The sequence below is a fragment of the Antechinus flavipes genome, chromosome 4 (assembly GCF_016432865.1).
Source record: "Antechinus flavipes isolate AdamAnt ecotype Samford, QLD, Australia chromosome 4, AdamAnt_v2, whole genome shotgun sequence".
NCBI lineage: Eukaryota > Metazoa > Chordata > Mammalia > Dasyuromorphia > Dasyuridae > Antechinus > Antechinus flavipes.
The window spans coordinates 313471066-313492551 of NC_067401.1; the positions used below are offsets into that span (position 1 = coordinate 313471066).

At 33.2% G+C, this 21486-nt stretch overlaps 1 protein-coding gene across 1 annotated transcript in view; it reads left to right on the top strand.

Annotated features, from left to right (window-relative positions):
* Window positions 1-21486, top strand: part of L3MBTL3 (L3MBTL histone methyl-lysine binding protein 3) — a 147907-nt gene that overhangs the window by 108357 nt on the left and 18064 nt on the right. The window contains exons 19-20 of the mRNA XM_051997722.1: window positions 2814-2963; window positions 4172-4330. Of these exons, the coding sequence (XP_051853682.1) occupies window positions 2814-2963; window positions 4172-4330 (309 nt within the window). The remainder of the gene's footprint in view (window positions 1-2813; window positions 2964-4171; window positions 4331-21486) is intronic.

Genomic DNA, 21486 nt, shown 5'->3' on the forward strand with positions numbered 1-21486 from the left:
TCTATTATTTGTCTTGGACTCGCTCATTTTTTAGCATTCAGTTAATTCCTAATTAATTTTTAATCTATGTTTCAATAACCCTTTATTGGGTGTAATTTTGTATTATGGTCTGAAAAGTTTGCATTTAATTTTCTACTTTTCTGCATTTGCTTGTAAAGTTTACACAATCAGGTTTTGTGAAGGTGTCATGTACAGTTGAGAAAACGGTATTTTTTTTTTACTATTCTTATTCAGTTTTCTCTAGAGATCTATTATGTCTAACTTTTGTAAAATTCTGTTCATCTTCTTAACTTCTTTCTTCTGTAATTTGTGATTAGATTTATGTACGTCTGAGAAAGGAAATTTGAGGTCTCCCACTACTATAATTTTAGTGAATATGCACCAAATGGCATAGCATTCAAATTCTTGCCCTCCATTAATAGTATTTTTTTTTTGCCATTTACTTTTGTAAGATTTTGAGTTCCAAATTTCCCCCCCCCTTTCCTTTTCCTTCTCCACTTAAAGACATCAAACAATCTGATATTGGTTATATATGTATAATCTTTTAAAACATATTTCCTCATTAGTCATGTTGTGAAAGAAAAATCAAAACAAAATTAAGAAACCACAAGAAAGAAAAAAATTTGAAAAATGAAAAAGAGTATGTTTCAATCTGCATTCAGTCTTCGTAGTTCTTTCTGGATACAGATGGCATTTTACATCCCAAATCCATTGGAATTGTTTTGGATTACAGCATTGCTAATTCTGCCATAATTGTTACTATGTATACATAATTTTGTTGTTATTGTGTACATTGTTCTTCTGGTTCTGCTCACTTCACTCAGCATCACTTCCTGTAAGTCTTTCCAGGCTTTTCTGAAATCTGCCTGCACATTGTTTCTTTCTTTTTTTTTTTTTTTAATTTTTAAAATATTTAAAAAGTTTAAAAAATTATATAAAAAAATTTTCTTCATCATTTCTTATAGAACAGTAGTATCCCATTACATTCAAATACCACAACTTAGTCAGCCATTCTTCAGTTGATGGGCATCCACTCAATTTTCAGTTGTTTGATAATATAAAAAGCAGCTACAAATATTTTGCACATGTGGGACTTTTTCCCTCTTCTATGATCTTTTTGGGATATAGACTCAGTAGAGACATCTGAATCAAAGGGTATGCACAATTTGATAGTCCTTTGAGTATAGTTCCAAATTGCTCCCCTGAATGGCTGGATCAGTTCACAACTCCACCAACAAATTCTTAAAGGAAAAGTTTAATGAATTACAAGAGGATATGAACAGTAAAAGTTGGGCTCTGCTCCTGGAATAGAAAAGACAAAGTCCTAGGCTTCAGGTTTTTCATGCTGCTATTTTCAGAGCTAGTTCTGGGAATTTCTTAAGTTTTGGTACTTCCAAGGTAATATGATTCAAGGAGAAATTTTATTCCTTCCTGGCCTGTATGCAAGAACAAGACTTGTTCCCCTGCAGTTACAACTTCTAATGCTTTTTTGACCCAGAGACTATGATCAGGTTTCTGCTCTCCGGTAATTGCAAACTCTAATACTTCTTTCTGCCTTAGAACTAAAACCAGAGTCCCTACTTCTCTGTGGACAACCACAAGCACTCTTCCCTATCCTGGAACTGTGACCATGTCCCATACTCTACTAATAATCACAAGCACTAGTGGTGTTCTTTACTCTAGAACTATAATATGAAGCTGTCTATAGACAGTGCTATGTGGTTCTACAACCTGTGCCAGCCTGTAATCTTTTTCTGACCAGTTATCCAACCCCCTTATTGTTTCTGGACTGAGACCTCCTGAAGTTGCTGCAGCTGCTGCTGTTGTCCTAGCCACCTTCAAGGGCTGTTGCTGATGTTGTCTCATCATGTGCTGCACTCCTGGCTGGCTTCCACCCCTGATGTCACACATCTTTCCTGCCAAACTCATGAGTTGTCTTAGGCAGAAAAAAATGTCTCCTCCCAGCCTTCTGTTGGTTCTGATACTCCAAAATTGAATTTGAGGCATCCTTTTAAACTTGTTTATAAGAGAATGTTGGGAGAGTTCAGCTGAGTTGCTGACCTAATAAGGGGCCCTTATCTTCTCAAATTTTCTCTGGTGGTTGCATTTTGGAGATAGTGGACTTTAGACCTTGATTAGCTCCATGGCAATGTTTCTTCTTGATTTGTATCTGGAAACTCTACAGAATTTTGGCTAGCTAAATGTTTGAAGTTTTTAGTGTTTTGGATCAGGTATCATAAAGTCCACTGAAACTCCTCACCCCCTGAAAAGAATTGTCAATTCCCTTATCAAGACCCTCCCCCCTTTCAAGTAGAAATCTTTGTATCTGTGACGTGATGATTCAATCTGCTCTAGTGTGCGCTTTACAATATAGAAGAATAGTTCTTTTGGAAAGTCTACAGAATAATTTCACTAGCAGCTCTGGAAGAATATTACGAATTTTGGTGACTAAGCCAGGGGAAATTGGAAGGTATGGTGATGGTCGAATGATCATTGCAGAAACCTTGCCTGCTCTCTGCTTCTACTCATTTTTCTTGAAAATGTAGTTGGGGATATCTATGGAGATTACCTTTATCCATGAAAAAGAAACACCCACATCCATATATTTCTCAGAATCTAGTGAAAATATAGCTTTTCTAATTCAGTAAATGTTATATTTTAAATAAAAAATATTCCATACTGTGTATTTCTTTAATCCTTTTTATAGTCTTTCACTGTATTTATTGAATTTTTGTGATCTTTAAAGCTATGCTTTTAACTGAGAAAAGTGAGTATTCTAACAAAAAGGTTCTTCTCTTCTCTTCTTTTTTCAGTGCTATCAATTGTCCTTATTCAGAAATCAATTTGAACAAAGACCGTATCCTCCCAGATCGTTTAAGTGGTGAGATGTCTCCAGCTAGCCCATCATTAACAAGGAATAAAAAGATGGAAATAAATGAATGCTCTTCTTCTCCAGAGATCAAGTAATTAAAATAATTATGATAATAATGATATGTCATTAGTACAAAGCTGTTATTAAATGCTGTTTTATGTTTTCAAGTACATTACCCATAATATTGCTTGTCTAAAAATAATTACACAGTTAAAAATAAAAGTATAAAATAATTTATTTGTGTAGTGATTAACTTAAGAAAAACTTTAGGTTTTGTCTATATTAGCATAACTAAGTCAGGATGGAAATCATGAATCATAAATTTAGTAAGAGAAGGAAGCTTAGAGATCCTTGAATCCAGCCATCTGTTTTATAGATAAGAAAATATAATTTGTTCAAAGTTTTAACAGGTAGGGGAAAAAAGCAGTTGTAGAGTTTGACCATAGGTTTCCAAATTTCAAATTTCAAAATTTAGTCCTTTTTCCTTTTTGATGTCATTTTTCCTACCCATGTATTTATACCCATATGGATAACAAAAATCTGAAAACGCCATTTTTTTTCCTACTTGAGCAGACCTAGATGAATTGAACAGACCAATACAACTGTATGATCAATAGCTTTTTTCTATGTGTTCTCTATAATTGTAAAATCAGTTGTTGAGCTACAAGTTTGAAGAGTAATCATCTAGTATTTATGAGTTGGAAGGCCCAAGATAAATAAAAATCAAAAAAGTGGATTTGGTAGAAAAATAATTCTAGATATGAAGATTTGGGAAGGCATTTTTAAAGATGTTTAAAACCAGTACAGAAGTTTTCTGATGGTGAAATGTTTGTATTTTATAACCTTCATGCTATTATAAAATTGAATATCTGAACTGATACTGCTAAAATTTCTTTTCCAAGTAACTATCCAAAAAATATCACCTAAAATTCTCTTTAACTTTTTTTGGCCTAAGTAGTGTTTATAAATGGCCTCATTCTTTATAATTTTGTTTTTTGGGTTTTTTATGGTGATGCATTTGGAGTTAAGTGACTTGTCCAAGATCACACAGCTAGTAAGTGTTAAGTATCTGATGCTGGATTTGAATCCAAGTCCTGACTTCAGGATTGGTGCTCTATCCAATGTGCCATCTAACTGCCCCCAAAGGCATCATTCTTATGGAAAAAATTTTGCCCTTTAGATCAAGGGAAAAAAAAAAAGCATTGGCATATAACTTCAAGTATTAGCCTCAAACATTTAAATTAAGAAGACTTAGGATTTAGATTCTAACATCTTTCCATTTGTTTAAAATATCAACAGAAAATGTCCTAGTCCTGAGCACATTGACTCCAAATCATTGATTCAGAATCGATCATCTGGAAAATCTGTGCCAGAGAGAAACATACAGGAGGATATGGAAGGTAAACCTCCTTACAAGAAGCCGCTGTTGTGTGAAGATAACGAAAAGAAGTCATCTAGGTAATTTTCTTTAATTACTTTAAAAATAGTTGGGAATAAGCCTAATTCTTTTACTGTTGACCATCATACTCATCATTTAAAGAATGTAAGACTTTACAAACAGACCTCATGTGTGGTGTTTGTGAACACCATAAAAACAGAGGGACTATCCCAAATGTATTCTTCAGATATTTTTGTAAATATCTGAGAAGTTATGATAGTAATTCCTTCTTGCATCATTTCATCCAAACTGCAAATATTTGAATGTATTTAGTACTTCTGATACTTTTATAGGATTTTTTATGGGCCAGATTTTTGGAAATTATTTTTTTAAAGTTTTGGATTTTATTAAGTTTGGTTTAGTTTTTGTGAGGAAGGTGAGGTGAGGAGGGAGAATGGGAGAATAAAGATTTTTTTTATGGAGTCCATTATTTGAGATACATTTTTGAAGCTCAAATTTAAGTAATTTATGAACTAATAACACTGAAATTTCTTCTGTAGGTATTCCTTCTATATAATATGATTTAAAAATCACTAAACCTTCTGGTAATTGGCAGATCCATCTTGATCCCGATACAAAGAAATTCTTTTGTCAGAGCTGTGTTCTTCTATCTATCCCAGTACCCTGTCTCTGAGAGAGGTACACAAGGTTGTGTTGTGGAAGGACATTGTTGTCTTCCTTTTTTATTAACTGAAAAGGTTAATAGAGTGGCCCCCAAATATTTTTATCATCCTTTTATGAATATATCTTATTAAGCACTTAATAAATGCTAGTCTGTCTTTTTATTTAAATAGCTTATGTATCAGTTTAAAATTTCTTGTATCTTGAGAAAAATGACATAAGCTGATTATGTATTCTGTAAAGTAATATTTTCTTGAATTGATATGAAACAAAATAACTCCAGTAAATGTACCAAGAACTTTAAATTGGATCACAAAGAGTTGGATACCACTGAAACATTGAACAATAAACAACAACAAATATTTTTCTTCAGGGAATAAGCTCTTGTTCTAGTATAATGGGACTTGATAAATAATAAATATATCTTTTCTTTGTATATACTGTGTTCATAATTTAAAGTCAACAAACATTAATTTTGTAGATTTCAATCATATGGTTCTTAGTTTTTGTCTTAACACATTCAAGAATTTTAATCTTTAATTTGTCCCTTTTTTATCATCCTCAATTCCATTATATTTTTCCTGAGGTTTAGTAACTGAAATTAAATGTAGTTACCAGTTTCTTTTGTGGCTTCCTTTGTGTGAGGATTCCAACCACCTATGCAGATTATGCTTCTTACCTATACATCCTATATAATTTTTGTCAGGTTTTCCCAACAATCCTTTAGAGAGGATCTGCCACATGTAATGTCAGGTTTATTCTTGGTCTTTTGATGATTTAGGGATTACCACTTTGCCATTTCGAATGTCTAGCTGTGTGATGTTGGGTCCTTGGGTCCTTTCATTAAGATGTAGATTTCTATCTGTTCCTGCTGCCCTTATTAATTTCCACAACAACTGCTGACTGCAAAAATGGATACAACAAGAGACCACTGTTATTAAAAAAATTTGTTGATAATGCCTACCTTCTATTGATTATCTCCAGTTTATTCTGCGTATAGCTAATTTGTTCATTGGTGTTTTGTTGTGTTTTGTTTTTTTAATATCCATTAAACTTCTAGCTTCTTGAAGGCAGGGACTTTTTTCTTTTTATCCTAGTGCTTAGCAGAGTATCTGGCACGTAGTAGGCACTTAAAAATGTGTACTAATTGACTACTATGTAGTATTGAGCAATTTCCCTGATACAGTCCAGCTCCATTTCAATCCTATATCCAGGGGGTTATTCATTTGTAGTCCTTGAATCTAATTAGAGTCTCAATAATAATGCAGTCTTCATCCATTGGTGAAACATAGCAATTATAAGCTCCTGCTATTTTTATTGACACATTTCACATCTCTGTAGCAAAATACAACCTTGAGCCCTCTCATTTATGCGTAAAAATGAGACGAGATTCTATTAGGTCTCAAAAGATTTCTACAAAGATGTTATAACAGTTATTATTTGTTAATGTATTCTTTGCTAGCATTTAAAAGATTACATGTAGTTTTTATTCTTTTTGAAACTCTTATATTGAAATGTCAGTTAAACACATCTTTTAATGTTATTTAAAAATCCAGCTTTTAATATTATGGTGCCTCAAGCATAGATTTCTTATGTTTGTATATAATCAAATCTACTGACTTCATCTTCTTAAGTACCATTGCTGTTTTATATCAGGCCTCAGGTTTACAGCTAGTAGATTATAAATATGATGATTATTGAGAATAAATATTGAGAAAAATTGGTAGACCAATAGACCTATTCTTCAGAAACCCATTTTGTTGTCTTATCTATCTAGATAAGTAATATTCAATTTTGCAATTGAAGAAACTGAAGGAAATACAGATTAAGGGACTTGTCAGGGTCATACAGCTGCTTAAGTGTCTGAGACTGGTTTTAAATTCAGGTCTTCCTAACTTCAAGATCAGTATTCTCTATGCTGTACCACTTAGCTATTTCAGAGATGTTAACCTGATCACATATCAGATTATTATTCCCCCCCCACACACAGCATTGTACTTTGAATGGGCAAGGTATTTAATAAATATTTGAATTGAATTAGTTGCTCTCTACTATTTGTTATAAACCCTGTCTGAGTCCATGTTCTTGCCATTTTGTTCCTATCTTTCTTTCTAGCATCTCTATCTTTCTATTATCTATCATCATTCCCTAACTTTCTAAGCAGATTACCCTGTCTGAGTCCATGTTCTTGCCATTTTGTTCCTATCTTTCTTTCTAGCATCTCTATCTTTCTATTATCTATCATCATTCCCTAACTTTCTAAGCAGATAAAGTATTCTTTTGGTTTTCTCCATGTGGGTCAGTAAATCTGAATGAGTATGCCCTTACTGAAGGCAATATGTTGGTTATAATCTTTTTTATCACTGTCTCAGAATTGGACACCAGTGAATCTACACAATGCTAAGCGCAAAAGTACAGAATTAATATGACCTGATATATTTTGAAGGCAGTTATATGACTACTTTTTTTCCCAGATTACTTTTAGAAATATGAATTATTTGCCAATTAGTTCTCATTTTTCTGTCAAGCATTCTAGATATTTTAATAAATTATGAAGAAATTCATAATGGCCATTTCTTTCCCTGATTATTTTTCTATTTTCCTATGTGTCTTTGTGATGTGATTACTGGGAGAAGGTACCACTACTGCTTTAGGTGGAAGCTGGACCAGCTTCTTCCTTTAGCTACCTTTTCCCCATTTTTGGCCCTGTTTTCTTTTTGGAAAGAACGCTCTCTTTGTTTATTCATTCACCTGTTGGGTTTATTGTGGGATAATATACTAATAGTATCCATGTAGAACTTAATAATTTTCATAATATTTTCATGTTATTTTATTTGATCTTCATTTAAGGAAAAAAACAGATATAAATTGTCTCTATTTTTTAGATGAGAAAATTTAAAGACAAAAAGAGGTAAAATAATTTGCCTAAAGTCACTAACGGATAGAAGGATTTCCAGCACAGCATCATCCTCCCTTTCTCATTGAACATCCCTGGGTCTGTTCTGTAGGGAAAAAGTGCTGTGTGATCCTGTGATTTTCTCCCTTATAGTGGTTTTCTTTTGGGGGCAACAATTGGGGTTAAGTGACTTGCACAGGATCCCATAACTTGTTAGTGTCTGAGTCTGGATTTGAACTCAGATCCTCCTGATTCCAGGGACAGTGCTCTCATAATGGTTTTCCATTTCCCATCCTTTTGTATTAATCTTATCTAGCTTTTCATTCTCTAGGGATTTTAATTTTCTACTTTGTAATTTGCTACTATGTACCTATAGTTGATTTTACTTTTGAGCTTACCATACTCAAAACAGTACTAAATTGTATATTTCTTCTTCTTCAAACATAGTAAACCCTAATAATATCTAACACCCTTTGATATTGAGTTTTCTATTGAAGAACCCAAACAGTATAAAAATTTCATGTAATAAAAGGATTGTTGAAGCTTTCTACTTAATTAAAAAGCAATTAAATCATGTGAAATTTAGAGATCAACAATTTTAATTTTTTAAAGTAATCAGAATATTTGATAGAAAAATGAGAACTAATTAATAAATAATTCATGTCTCTATAAGTAATTTGAAAAAAGAACAATCAAAAAATAATTACACAATTACATTAAAAAAAATCAGCCTATATTAAACTGTGTGTATTCTTTGATACAATATTATTGCTACATCTATATTCCAGATACATTTTTTAAAAGAGGAACAGGACGTATATATGTCAAAAGATTTAGAGCAACTCTCTTTGTGGTGACAAAGAATTGGAAACTGAGTATCTGTGATGTAATGAGTGACTGAACAAGTGGTATATGAATATGATGAAATGCTATTATTCTGTAAGAAATGATGAAGGAAGTGATTTCAGAAAACGTAGGAAGACTTTTATGAAGTGATGCAGAGTAAAATCAGAAGAACTTACAGAATAACAATACTGTAAAAGCAAACAATTTTGAAAGACTTAGGAACTCTGATCACCTCATGATAAAATATGCTGTCCTCAGATAAATAGGGAAATAGTGAATTCAGAGTATTGATTGAGATTTAACTTTTTTTTTTTAGATTTAGCCAATTCTGGAATTTGCTTCCTTGATTATACAATTTAGAAATTTGGGATTTTGGTTTGTTTGGGTTTGTTTGTCATTATTTGTTTGCCTTCATAGTAGAGATAAGAAAAGGGAAGAAGACAGATCTTCAAAAAAATTTTTTAAATTTAAATTTAATATTTTGTAAAATTTTTGTTAATATTAGGCTTTCTTGAATACTGTTGATAAGCTGACCCAGAACATCAATTGGTATATTTAATAAGAAGTAAATACTATCAGTTGTGTAATGATGTACAGGGCTAAGAAGAAATGGATAATCATGGGCCACTGTTTTGTTTTGGTTTTTTTTTAAGTAGGAAAATAGAACCTTGGCAACTATTTAGACTTTCCCTGTAGCAAAATTCCTATAGCTACTCTACAGTCTTTCATTTATCTAGTTAATGAACAATATGCATCAGTCATCACTGCTCTATAATGTCACTGCCCAGTGGACTAACAACACCTTATAGAATTGCCTTGCAACAATGTGTTAACAATTTTAAATCTTGTCCATTCTGCTAGATGCAGACTTATCTTCATTCCCAACACAAGCATCCTTTCCTAACCTCCCCCTTGGACTATTGCAATAGTTGACTATATATTTATGTGCCATTATCTCTATCTTCATAGTCTTTTAGTCATCTTCCCAGTGCATCACTATCTGTTTCACTCTGCTACTCAGAAACCTTCAGTTAACTCCCTATTGTATTCCAAACAATGAATAAATACCTGATCCTATTTAAGACTATCCATAGTCTGCTTCCAACTTAGATTTTCAATCTTATTCTTCACTGTTTCCTCTTTGAAGTTTTTGTTTCAATTGAGCTGGCCTGGCTTATCTGTTCCATTCATTTGGTAGATACCTGTCCAAGATGACTATGACAGACCCAGAACTTAACCCCCTATTCTGCAGCTCCCATTCTGAAAGTGTGTATTCTTGGTCTCTTTTGAATGGACATAGACCTCATTGAGGAGGCCCTGGCCTGTTCTAAGTACACTATCACCAACCAAAAGGATTACCTGGAGGTACTCTCATCTAGGCATCCCTATCCCTGTTGGGCCTTAAAGTAGGTATTATGTGAGACAATTGGAGCATAAATTGCCATTATCTTTGTGGCCTTTTTGTTTGTGCTCCTCAAGAGCATTGCAAATCACTATGACAAGTGTCAGATGAAATGGCATTTCTTTTTTGCCTATAGATACATGAAAAAAATAAGTTGTGCCAACTCCTTGATTATTTATCTTTTTTAGGAAATCTGGAAGTGCTTCTTTTTTCCACATTAAATTTTCTTTTGAATTTTTTAATTTAATAATCAACAAATAGAACTATTTCAAATGTAATTATAATTACTAATATTTTAGTGTGATCTGAAGTTTGTGAAGGACCTTACATAAATTATTTCTTTTGAACTTCACTATAACCCTTTGAAGTGGATGCTGTTATCCCTATTTTGCAGAGGAAGAAGCTGAGGCAGACAGAGATCAAGTAACTGTTTAAATATGAATTTGAATTTAGTCTTCCTGAACTTCAATTCCAGCACTACGCACTGTACCAAGCTACAGAAAAGAACAAGACTGTTTGAGAAACTGTAAACTAATATTACATATGGAATTTTAAAGCATGTATTAAATTTAACAAGGAGGTAACAGAATTTTTCTATGAGCTGTTTTTCCATTCAGCCGAAATGTCTTTATAGCTTCTTGTTTCATTTGTAGTGAAAATGTCAGTATTCACATGGTTTTATTCCTCCAGTCTCTAGTAGTTATTACTGGACAAAAATTTCATCATTAAAGGACCAATAGTTTAATTTTTATGAAAATGAATTTTGATGAAACCTGTTATCCTTAATATCTTCTATTTTCCTACCAGTATCACTGTGGAATTACAAGGGTCACATACCATCTGTGATTTTTATTATTTCATGAGTTACTATAGCCAAAAAATAAAACATCTTCAAGGCCAGCCTTCTCTTGATGAGTACTTTCCACATTTAGTTAAGATGGCCCTTAAAGATATCACTGGAACAACAGGGTGTGTGCTGTTCAGGAACTTAGTTATTTTCATTTTACATTGAACACCATGATGTTTTTTTGAAGAGTCTTGCACATAGTATATTTTTTAGCCTCACTTGCTTTACAAAAGGAAGTATACTTTTGTAATTTTAGGGATATATAAGTGTTTACTAAAAACTATTAGACTAGGAAGAGAGCTGAATTTGGTGCGAGAGCTTGAATGGTAACATCAGCTCTATCATATAGCACCTCTATAAACTGGAGTAGTCTAAATGTTAGCTATTTTTATAATTACTCTGGATGGCTATGACACCTCTTTTTTCCTTGCTGAATCTCACTTTCCTCATCTATAAAAGAAGAGAGATGGATTAGAAAACTTCCAAAGTCTTTTCAGGCTCTAAATCTATAAATTGTAGAACTCATTGAAATTTATTGATTAAAGCACATCTTAATTTGGGAGACATTCTCTTATCCTTGGTCATATAAGATCACTCTAAGAAGTTTGCTGAAAAACAATTTGTCTATAACAAAAATGAATTAATTTATTACTTTTGAACTATATTTTTGTTTTCTTTTTAAGTTATTATCAAATAATGAGTAAAATCCTTAAATATTTCATCTGTTAAAATTCTGAATCAAGTGGATACATTTTGTGTAGTGGCTATAATCTCAATTTGAGTTAAATACTCCCAGGTCTGGTGCCACCTGCTGTGATACAAAAGCAGCAATTCAAAATAAAGAGGAGAGAAGCATGGATTATTGTTAATATGTCTGTAAAGTTGTTGGAACAACATTGGAGCAGAGATCTTTTTTATGCCATTAATTTTATGCTCAAGAGACTCTTAAATATTAGAAAAGCAATAACATCTGTCTCTTTAAAACAAATGTTTTGTTCTCATTGCTCTAGCCTTCTTATGAAAGATACATCTGTAGCCTAAATTTTATTTAATATGTTTTTCTAATTAGTTTACAGGGTTGATTAATTATTAGTGAACCTTGAAGATTTTCTTTGTATCTTGATATCAAAATAGTTAATATTTTGTATATTTTATACTTCACTAACAAATTAGGTATTAATGAGCAAACTTAATAATTTTGTAATTGTCAACATCATAAAGCAATTTTTGACCAGATGCCACAGTAGTAAAAATTTTTCATAATTTTTGGATCCCTTCTAGCTCTGCAATTCTGTTATCTTGTGATCCTAATGTTTTAAAACCGTAAACATTTTGCAATTAACAAAACTCTTCTTGAATTTCATCTTAAAAGAAGTTCATTTTTAAAATATTCTTTGAACAGTAACCATGGAAATGAAATTCAAAACTCATTGGCTACAATTCCTACTTCCTTCCTATCCCTCTCTCCTTTCGATTTTCCTGTAAATTACTTTTGTTCTAAAATGAAGGGATTTAAAAATGAGAATAACCAAATTGTTCATAGACAGAACAAGGATTCTTGTAACCCCCATTCCCTAAACGAGTACTTTTTTTTCTAGCTCTCATTCATAGGTAATATATCTTTCAGTTAATTACTCATTTGGTTATGTTTCAGTTTTGAAATGGCTTCAACAAATCCAAACCAGGTTGTTATGACAGGAAGGGGAAAGATAATATTCAGCCACATCCCCAGCCAAAATAAAATTTTTGAAAACAACTCCTGAGTTAGCCATTTGTATCTAAGATATGAAAGGAAATACTGGTGGTTAGAGGGATGTGCACCTGAGTTCAGGGCTGCTTCTGCAACTTCAACACTTTTGTTTTTTAGCTCATATGCCTCTGAACTTTGATATCTATCCATCTTGGTGACATTTTTGGTACCAGCTAGTTGGGTTTTGAAAAATAATCCAGGGAGGTTGTGAAGACTTCACAAAATAAAGACCATGCAGCCAAAAATAATAATCTTTAGGAAGAAAATAAGGAGACATCTTTAAAAAAAAAAAGTGACTGCTATTTTTTTTTTTTAAAAAGACCAGTATTTTATTTTAAAGACAACTATTTTTTTAAAAGGCACATGTTAAACGTAGAAAGACGGGCACATAGACAAGAATGAACATAAATCAAAGGTTCTCAAATGAATCAGTGTCTTCCCCAAACAGAAGTTTCTGGGGTACTTCACCATCCTTAGGGAATCCCTTTCTCATCCTGCATTCCATTCTAGGTTTCCTCCATCATGGTATCAAGATGTGTGGTGAGCATACATCTCTCTCTGTTATACCTCACCTGATAGTTACTATTTCAAACAATTGCTCTTCCCATCTTAATTCTCCTTAGTGCCATTTTTAATTCTTCTATAAACAGAGAAATGAATGCCATGGACTTATAAATCTAGTATCAGGAATGTTTGAAGGGTGTGTGTGTGTGTGTGTGTGTGTGTGTGTGTGTGTGTATGCATATGTGTGTGTATTTATGAATCCAAAATCTTTTTCTTTTTTATTGTAATCTTTTAACTTTATGTTACAATTATTCTGTAATTCATTTCCCCTATTGAATCCTTTCTTATCAATGCAACAGTGACAACATCTAAACAAAGCCAGTTTACAGAGTAATCACATACTATAGAGAACCCATTTCTCCTCTAAAGTCATAGGGTCAAATTTCCAGAGCTGCAAGGGACCTCAAAGGTAATCTACTCCAACCCTCTATAATAACAGTTGAAGAAACAAAACTGAAAGGAAGGAAGAGTGTTTCATCATCAGTTTTCCAGGACCAAGATTGTCCTTTATAGTATCTCTTAAACTTTGTTCCATTTGAAGATGAAATTTCCCATGTTAGAAAAGGCAGAAGTAAATAGTAGTTTTGAATTTTCTCATTTGCTAACATTGGTTCCCAAGTAGTAGGGGCTTGTTTCTTAATGATTTTCTAATTGTTTGAAATATACATTTATTATTGTTAATAATAAAAACATAAAAACAACATAAACAATACCAATAGCACCTGTAGTTTTGCCTGATTTCAATGCCCTGAAACAAGATACTCACTCTCTGGTATCTTTTGAACCCCCCAAAATTCCACCCACTCCTTTCCAGCTACCTTTTGTATGTTGTCTTCCATTGTAAGCTCCTTGAGGACAGGAAACATAGGGTTTCATTACAATTTAGTATTGTTTCAGTTACTTTAGTAACCTAAAATGTATGTATATTGTTATTTTTGTTCTTCATAATGCATCTTCTTAAAATAGTAGTTGTTTGGGAGCATCTAGGTAATGCAGTGGATTGAGCACTGGCCCTGGAGTTAAGAGGACCTGGATTCATATGTGGCTTCAGACACTTACTTAACACTTCCTAACTATATGACTATGGTCAGGTCAGCAACTTAACCCCAGTTGCTTCACACACACACACACACACACACACACAAAACAAAACAAAACAAGATAGTAGCTGAATTCTTCATATTTATTGTTTCTTAAAGGCATAGTCACATTCTATTACACTTCGTTATTCAGTTGTTTTTCAGTAACTTCTGATTCTTTATGTCCCCATTTGGCATTTTCTGGACAGAGACACTGGAATGGCTTGCTAATTATTAACATTCATCAGCCCATTTAACAGGGAAGAAAATTGAGTCCAACAGTTAAATGACTTGCTCAGAGTCACACAGCTAGCGTCTGAGGCTGAATATAAACTCAGAAATGAATCTTTCTGACTCTAGACCTGCCACTCTGGTTTACTTTAGTTACTTCATCTGCAAAATGAGCTAGAGGATGAAATGGCAAACTACTCCATTATCTTTGCCCAGAAAAACCACAAATGGGGTGAGGAAGAGTTAGACCCTCACCAGCAAAATTGAAAATCTTAAAAGCACTGTAAATGCTGGCTGTTATTATTGTTGTTGATAGAATTAAAATTCAATATTTAATCCAAATTCAATAAACTTTTGTTAAATGTCCACCATGTCTTAGGCAGTGTACTAAGTGCTGGGGATATAGTTAAGAAAAAGACAATCCCTGTCCTCAAGGAGTTTACAAGCTAGTAGGGGAAGACCAGCATACAAAAGGTAATTGGAAAGAATTAGTGGGAGGTATTGGGGAGGAGGGAACGGTGCAAGATACCAGGAAGGTGGGCATTGAAACCAGGCAGAACTGCAAATGCAATTGGCACTGTTTATGTTGCTCTAATTAATAAATGTGAGTTTCAAACAATTAGAAAATCAAGTAAGAAACAAATTCCCCCCCTGTTCAGGAACAAACAGTACGATGTCAACAAATGAGAAAAAATCAAAGCTATTATTTGCTTCTCCCTTTTCTAACATAGGAAATTTCATCTTCAAATGGAACATAATTTAAGAGAAAGTTCAAATCCAAGATAAGGGAGTATTAACAGAAAACTCTAAATGAATTTAAAAACTCCAGGCCAAAGATAATATAACAACTTTCAGATAAGCTCATAATATCACTGTCAGTGAGTGTAGAGAAAAAGTTTGAAATTGGAGAGAGTCCAGAAAACTAAAGACATAGTTTTCAAAAAGGGAAAAATGTTAGATACTGTCAGTTTCAAGGCAGTGAATGTATCACATAAGGCATACAACATAGTTGAGGGAAATGAGGCCTATGGAGCTTAAAAGATCAGACTCCCTAGGTGAAAAGTGCCATAAGTAGGACTTGAATTGATCCTAGAACTAGTGTTCTTTTGACCATACTACATTATTATAGTTTTAGTTTTTTTCATCTTTGAAATAGGGCTTTTGAAACAGGGAGACCAGTTAGGAAGCTTTTTGCAGTCCAGTGGAAAGCCAATAGAAAGTCTAGAGTGGTGGAGAGATTTTTTTGTAAGTAGAATCAATAACATGGGATAATTGATGGGCTTTTGTGTGGTGAGGGAGAAAGTGAAGAATTCAGGTTGCCAACCTTGAGGAGAGTTTGGGGAGGGAAAGATAATGGATTCTGTTTTGCATAGATTATGTTTGTACCTGGCATCCAGTAGTTGCTTAATAAATGTTTGTTGATTAAGATACCACAGAATATGAGATTTGTAATGTCTAATAGGCAGTTGATAATGCAGGATGATAGCTCAAGAAATGAACCAATTTGGTTATATAGATTAAAAGTCATTTACAGAAAAGTGGTAATTATGTCCATGGTAGCTGATGAGTTCATTAAGAGAAAAAGTAAAGAGCAAAGGGTCCAGGACAGAGCACTTTGATAGAGCAGAGGAATGCTATAGACATAGTATATATTTGTTACAGCAAAGTACTTTACTATGTCTCTCATGTTATCCTACTGGAAAAGAAAGATGTGGATTAGTTGAAAAAACAGTGTGTTTGTATTAAGTTGAATAAACATAACAAAAAGCTAACAATCAATGGATCCATCTCAAACTAAAGGGGTCACTGGCATTAGTTGCATTATACTGTGTGATGCACAGGACAACTACAAATTGCATTATATGCTTCATTTGAATTGTAGCTTCTCTAAAGAACAGCTAGGATGGGGAGGTTTGGGGAAGCCTTGTGAAATTCGAGCTGTTTATCTGGAGAAGAGAATACTTGGGAGGGGAGTATGATAGTAACCTTTAAATATTTGAAGTATCATTATGTGAAGAAAATAGACTTTTTCTTTGTTGCTAGTTGGTTAGAATTTGTAATAGCAGATTTGGGCACAATATAAGAACATTCCGCTAGTTTCAACCATTTAGGAAAAGAATAGGCTCTCATTTGATGTCTTGAGTTCCCATCTCTAGATATGGTTGAATGAAAACCAAACAGCTTGTTTGGGAATATTCCATATAATGGAACCTTAGACTTGATGGTCTAAGGTTATTTCAAACACTAAGATTACAAAAGGTGCTAGTGTCTCCTTTTTATGCCAGATTATCAGTTATTGGTTGTATAGCCTTGAATAAATTGCTTAGTTTCTCTGGGCCTTTATTTCCTTTCCTGTGAAAATGAAATAACCAAGAGAGATTTTGAAAATCCCCTCCAGCTCCAAATCTATAAACCTATTATCATCAAGACATCATTGATTATGAGACAAAATTCCCTTCCTTACCTTTTTTCCTTTGTCCCAAGAGTTTAACGACCTGACTGTAGCTTTCTGGGTATTACTTTCAGGTGAACAATAAATGAGGCCGGAGAATTACAATTTATGTAGCAAAAAGCCAAAGTACTTAAATTTACTGCTGTAATGTTTGTCTCACTAATATCTACCCAAATGCATAATTAGGACATGGCAGTAAGACATCCAGAATATAATGCATAATTATAAAAGAAAAAGAGAATTATAGGTCATTGAAGCAATATAACTCTGTAAAGATCTCTTATCCCTCGTTTGGATTTCAGTATACTTTAATTAGATGCTAACTAATATTTTTTAGTAAAAAAGTTTTATTTAGCTAAAATTGTGTGTTACAAATCATGCTGAGGAAGTGTCGAAATAAATCAGGCCTTTAGAAGGAAAGTTATTTAAAAGACCTGAAATCCCAAGAGGGAAACTGATTTTTAGTGCATGCAGAAAGCAGGGCTCCTTATTTATGGCAATAGGTATGTCTTCTCTGCTGAGATAGAGATGGTAGTTTTCATTGTTAACACAATCAAACAGCAGCATCGGCGTTACCATGAATTTGTAGTACTTTTACATTCTTAAGTACAAGTCTTCACAATAACAAATATTGTACTATCAGTTTGAGTATATTAGATTTTGATTTAGAGCAGCCTTCAACCAATGAAATATGACAGAAAGGAAAAAAACATTCTGGATAGCCATATTTTTTGACTTAGAGAAAAATGCATTATGACAGGTTTTTGAAAGTGTTTTATATCTATATATCTTTTTTTGTAATTGTAAGTACATATAAAACAATAAAAATGTATATGTGGTGATTTATAGTTTGTACAGTAATTTCTTATATGTTAACTTGTTTAGATTTTTGAAGGGATTTAGGGAGGAAAGAGTGTTATTAGACTTTCCTAGATTAATTGATTCACCCACGATCATAGACCTAGTAAGTGCAGAATAAAATTTGAAGCCAGGCCATCCCTCCATCCGCTATGCTATTCTGTATTTATGCTCATTACTGATTTAAAAAAAAGAAACTAAGATAAAAACTTTTAATCAGGGGTAAAATCTCAATGAAAGATTTCTAGAAAAACTTGAAAAAGAAACAAGATATGAAAGCATGGATGGGTTACTGTCTATACCAGTGGAGGGCATCTTTGCTAATAAAAATTATAGTTCTTTCAAAGTTTCAGAGGTGTCTATGTAAAAATTTGTAAATATATACACATATAAACACAATATATATTTATGTATATCGATGTGTAAATATAGATGTAGATGTAAATGTAGATAGATGTCTATCTGTCTATTTAAAATGAAACATCCAAATGGTCCTGGGACACAGTGCAAAATAATTTAAAATAAATTTGAGTTAAAACATGAGTAAAAATTTAAATATTCTGTGATGAAAAAGCGTGAAGTATTATACCTAAAAATATCAGCTATCATTTTGCTTCTTTTTTGGACTAGAATAAACATGCAGAAAGTTTGAGAGACACTTTTATTCTTTTTCTTCCTTGCCTGTAAAATGTTCTTATAGGTTTCAGTTATGATATGGTAAAATACTTGGTTGTTATCTAAAGCAGTAGGAGAGATTTTTGTGTTTAACCTATCATTTAGATTTTGAACAAACATTACCCCACTTAAAGCAAAACTGTGTTGATACTTTGGAAAAGCACTTAGGTCTTCCTTACATTTTCTACTGAAAAAAATGTGTCATAATGGGAGAAAATTTCATAAAGAGATTATGAAGGTAGAAGACAATTCAGCAGGTGCCAAGGAAATATATCAGCTCTTCCAACAGTTGGCTATAGTGCTCAAGGTATTTAAAGAAAGAATGTGTAACTTGTGTATTTTTGAGAACATTGGCCCATACAGATATATGTTTGTGGAGACTGTTTGGAAGGACAGAGTGAAAGTAAGAGTGGTTTGTGTCTTTTGTATGTTTGCTGTGTAATTATGCTCACCTTCAAACTCCTCCAGAAATGCTAAGAAAAATGTGTGGGCCTTGAGTTCCTTAGGCATAGGTTTATGTTGGTTGTATTCATTCATCACATGGGAACAGGTACATTTACACTGTAGTATCTGGTTTGATGAATACCTCTTGGGGTCATTGGAGGCTGCATCCCGGATAAAACATTTGATAGGATTCATCCTTGATGATCACTTCTCGTTTGCACAATTCAGCATGTTCAAAACAAAATTCATTTTCAGTATTCCCCTATTTCAACCTTCTTCCAAACTTCCTTATTTCATTCAGTAAGATAACCATCCTTGTATAGTTTATAATCTTGGAGTTTTCCTTAATTCCCATTAAGTATCTAGTTGGTTATTGAGTATTTCATTTTGCCTCCACAATATCTTTTCTCCTCTTTTCCCTCTCTACGTATCCTGACACCATTCTCCTCCTAATCTTCATTATTTCTTGCTTGGAGATATGACAATAGTTCTTTAATTGATCTCCCTGTCTCTTGTCTTCTTCTCCCTTCTTCAGTCTCATCTTTCAATTATTATTAAGGAGATCCTCCTGAAGCAGAGTGCTAGCTGTGATAACCTTCCTGCTCAGCAGACTCCAATGATTCCTTATTATCTCTAGAATTAAATACAAATATATTGCTTTGTCAGTTAAAGCTCTTCACAAACTGGCCTCAACCTGCATTTCTCATTCCATCACATATTCAGTGACCATGCCAAATAATTAATCTCAGTGCTTTTTTCCTGAGTCTGTGCTCATCTGGAATGTAATTTCTTCTCCCTTATATGTCATAGAAACGGATTTCATTCAGAATTCTCAAAGCCATTTTTTTATTTGGAATCTATCCCCGTTCCTTTGCCTCCAGTTGCTTATATCTTTTCCCCTTATTTCCCTCCCTTCCCATCCACATTACCTTGAATATATTTTATAAATGCTTGGACATGTATCTTTATCATTAAAATGTAAGCTTCTTGAAAGAAGGAAGGACTTGTCATCTTTTATTTTGGTATTCCTAAAACCTACAACAATCCATAGTGTGTGTGTATATATATATATGTTGATTGGTTAAGGAGTGAATAGACTATGTCAGAGTTAGGGAATCAGTCACAAAGTCAGAATCAGTGAAAATGTATTAACTTTCTACTATATACCAGGTGCTGTCCTAAGTACTGGGAATAAAAAGAAAGATTCAAGACAATCCTTTTCCTTAAGGGGCTCATAATTTAATGGGAGAAGACACTTAAAAGCTTATAAGTGAGGGAAGGGGAAGATAGGGTTGGTGGGTTCATGATATGGGAAATAATGTGAAGGGTTATGAATTACAGAATGAATTCATCGTACAAAATGAACAATTCTGGAGATGATGTAATCGCATTGCTCACCCTATTGAAAAATGATGAAGTAAATTCTCTGGGTGCCCTTCTCAAATCAGGGTCTAGGTGATAAATTCCTACATATCCACTCCCTACTCTCTCCAACCAGAGAGTGTGGGGAGGGGCCAAAGGGTAAAGATGCATGAATCTTTTATAAGTCACTGAGATCTATAGAAAACTCTGAGACATCAAAACTAATTATTAGATCTATTAAAAAAGTAAATTTTGTCTTTTTTCTGTAAAAATCTAATTAGAGCAACAAAATGGCTGGAAGAAGCAAAAGGGGCCTGAATAGTCCATTCTTTAGCCAATTAAACCTGAATAATTAATAAATTAATTGCTTATCTTTAATCATTTGCCAAAAGTAAAGAGAACCAGGAATATCCTATCAAAAAGTCCACTTTTTTCCAACTTAACACTTCAAAAGGCTGAATAATTATTAGAATACAGAATATAATCATCTTGAATTTTTGAATCTCTGAAATATTTAGTAATACACAAGATAACATGACATGTTCAGTTTTTTTTTTTTTTAAATAAGGCAATAATGTAAAATAAATCTGGAAAAGTAAGCTAGAACTGGATGGGAGAGGGCCTTAAATATTAATCAAAACAGTAATATATTTTATCCTAAAGACAGTAAGGATCTACTGGAGGTTTTTCTGCAGGAAAATTAAATTAAGATTATTTTAGCAATTATGTTGAGGCTAGATGGGAGAAGGGAAGGACTAGAAGAAAAACCAACTTGGAGGACATTAGATTGTCTAGACAAGAGATGAAAATTGCCTGAACTAGGGTGGTAATTATGTAACTGAGAAGAAGAAAACAGATCTGAAAGAGTTATGGAGCTAGAATTCACAGATCCTGGCCACTGATAGGATATGGGAGGTAAAGAAGAAGGAATGATCAGGAATTGTTCAGAAATTACAGGTATGGTAGACTGAGAGGCTAGTGAACCTTTCAACACATGGGGAAATTTGGAGTACAAATGGGATTAGGAAAGAAGAGGAGCAGAAATACAGTTGAATTTGAGTTGCCAAAAGAATATTTAAGTATAGACAGTTAGTAGCATTTTGTAAAGCCAAATTAGAATTCAAGAGGAAAGGCTGGATATATGGATTC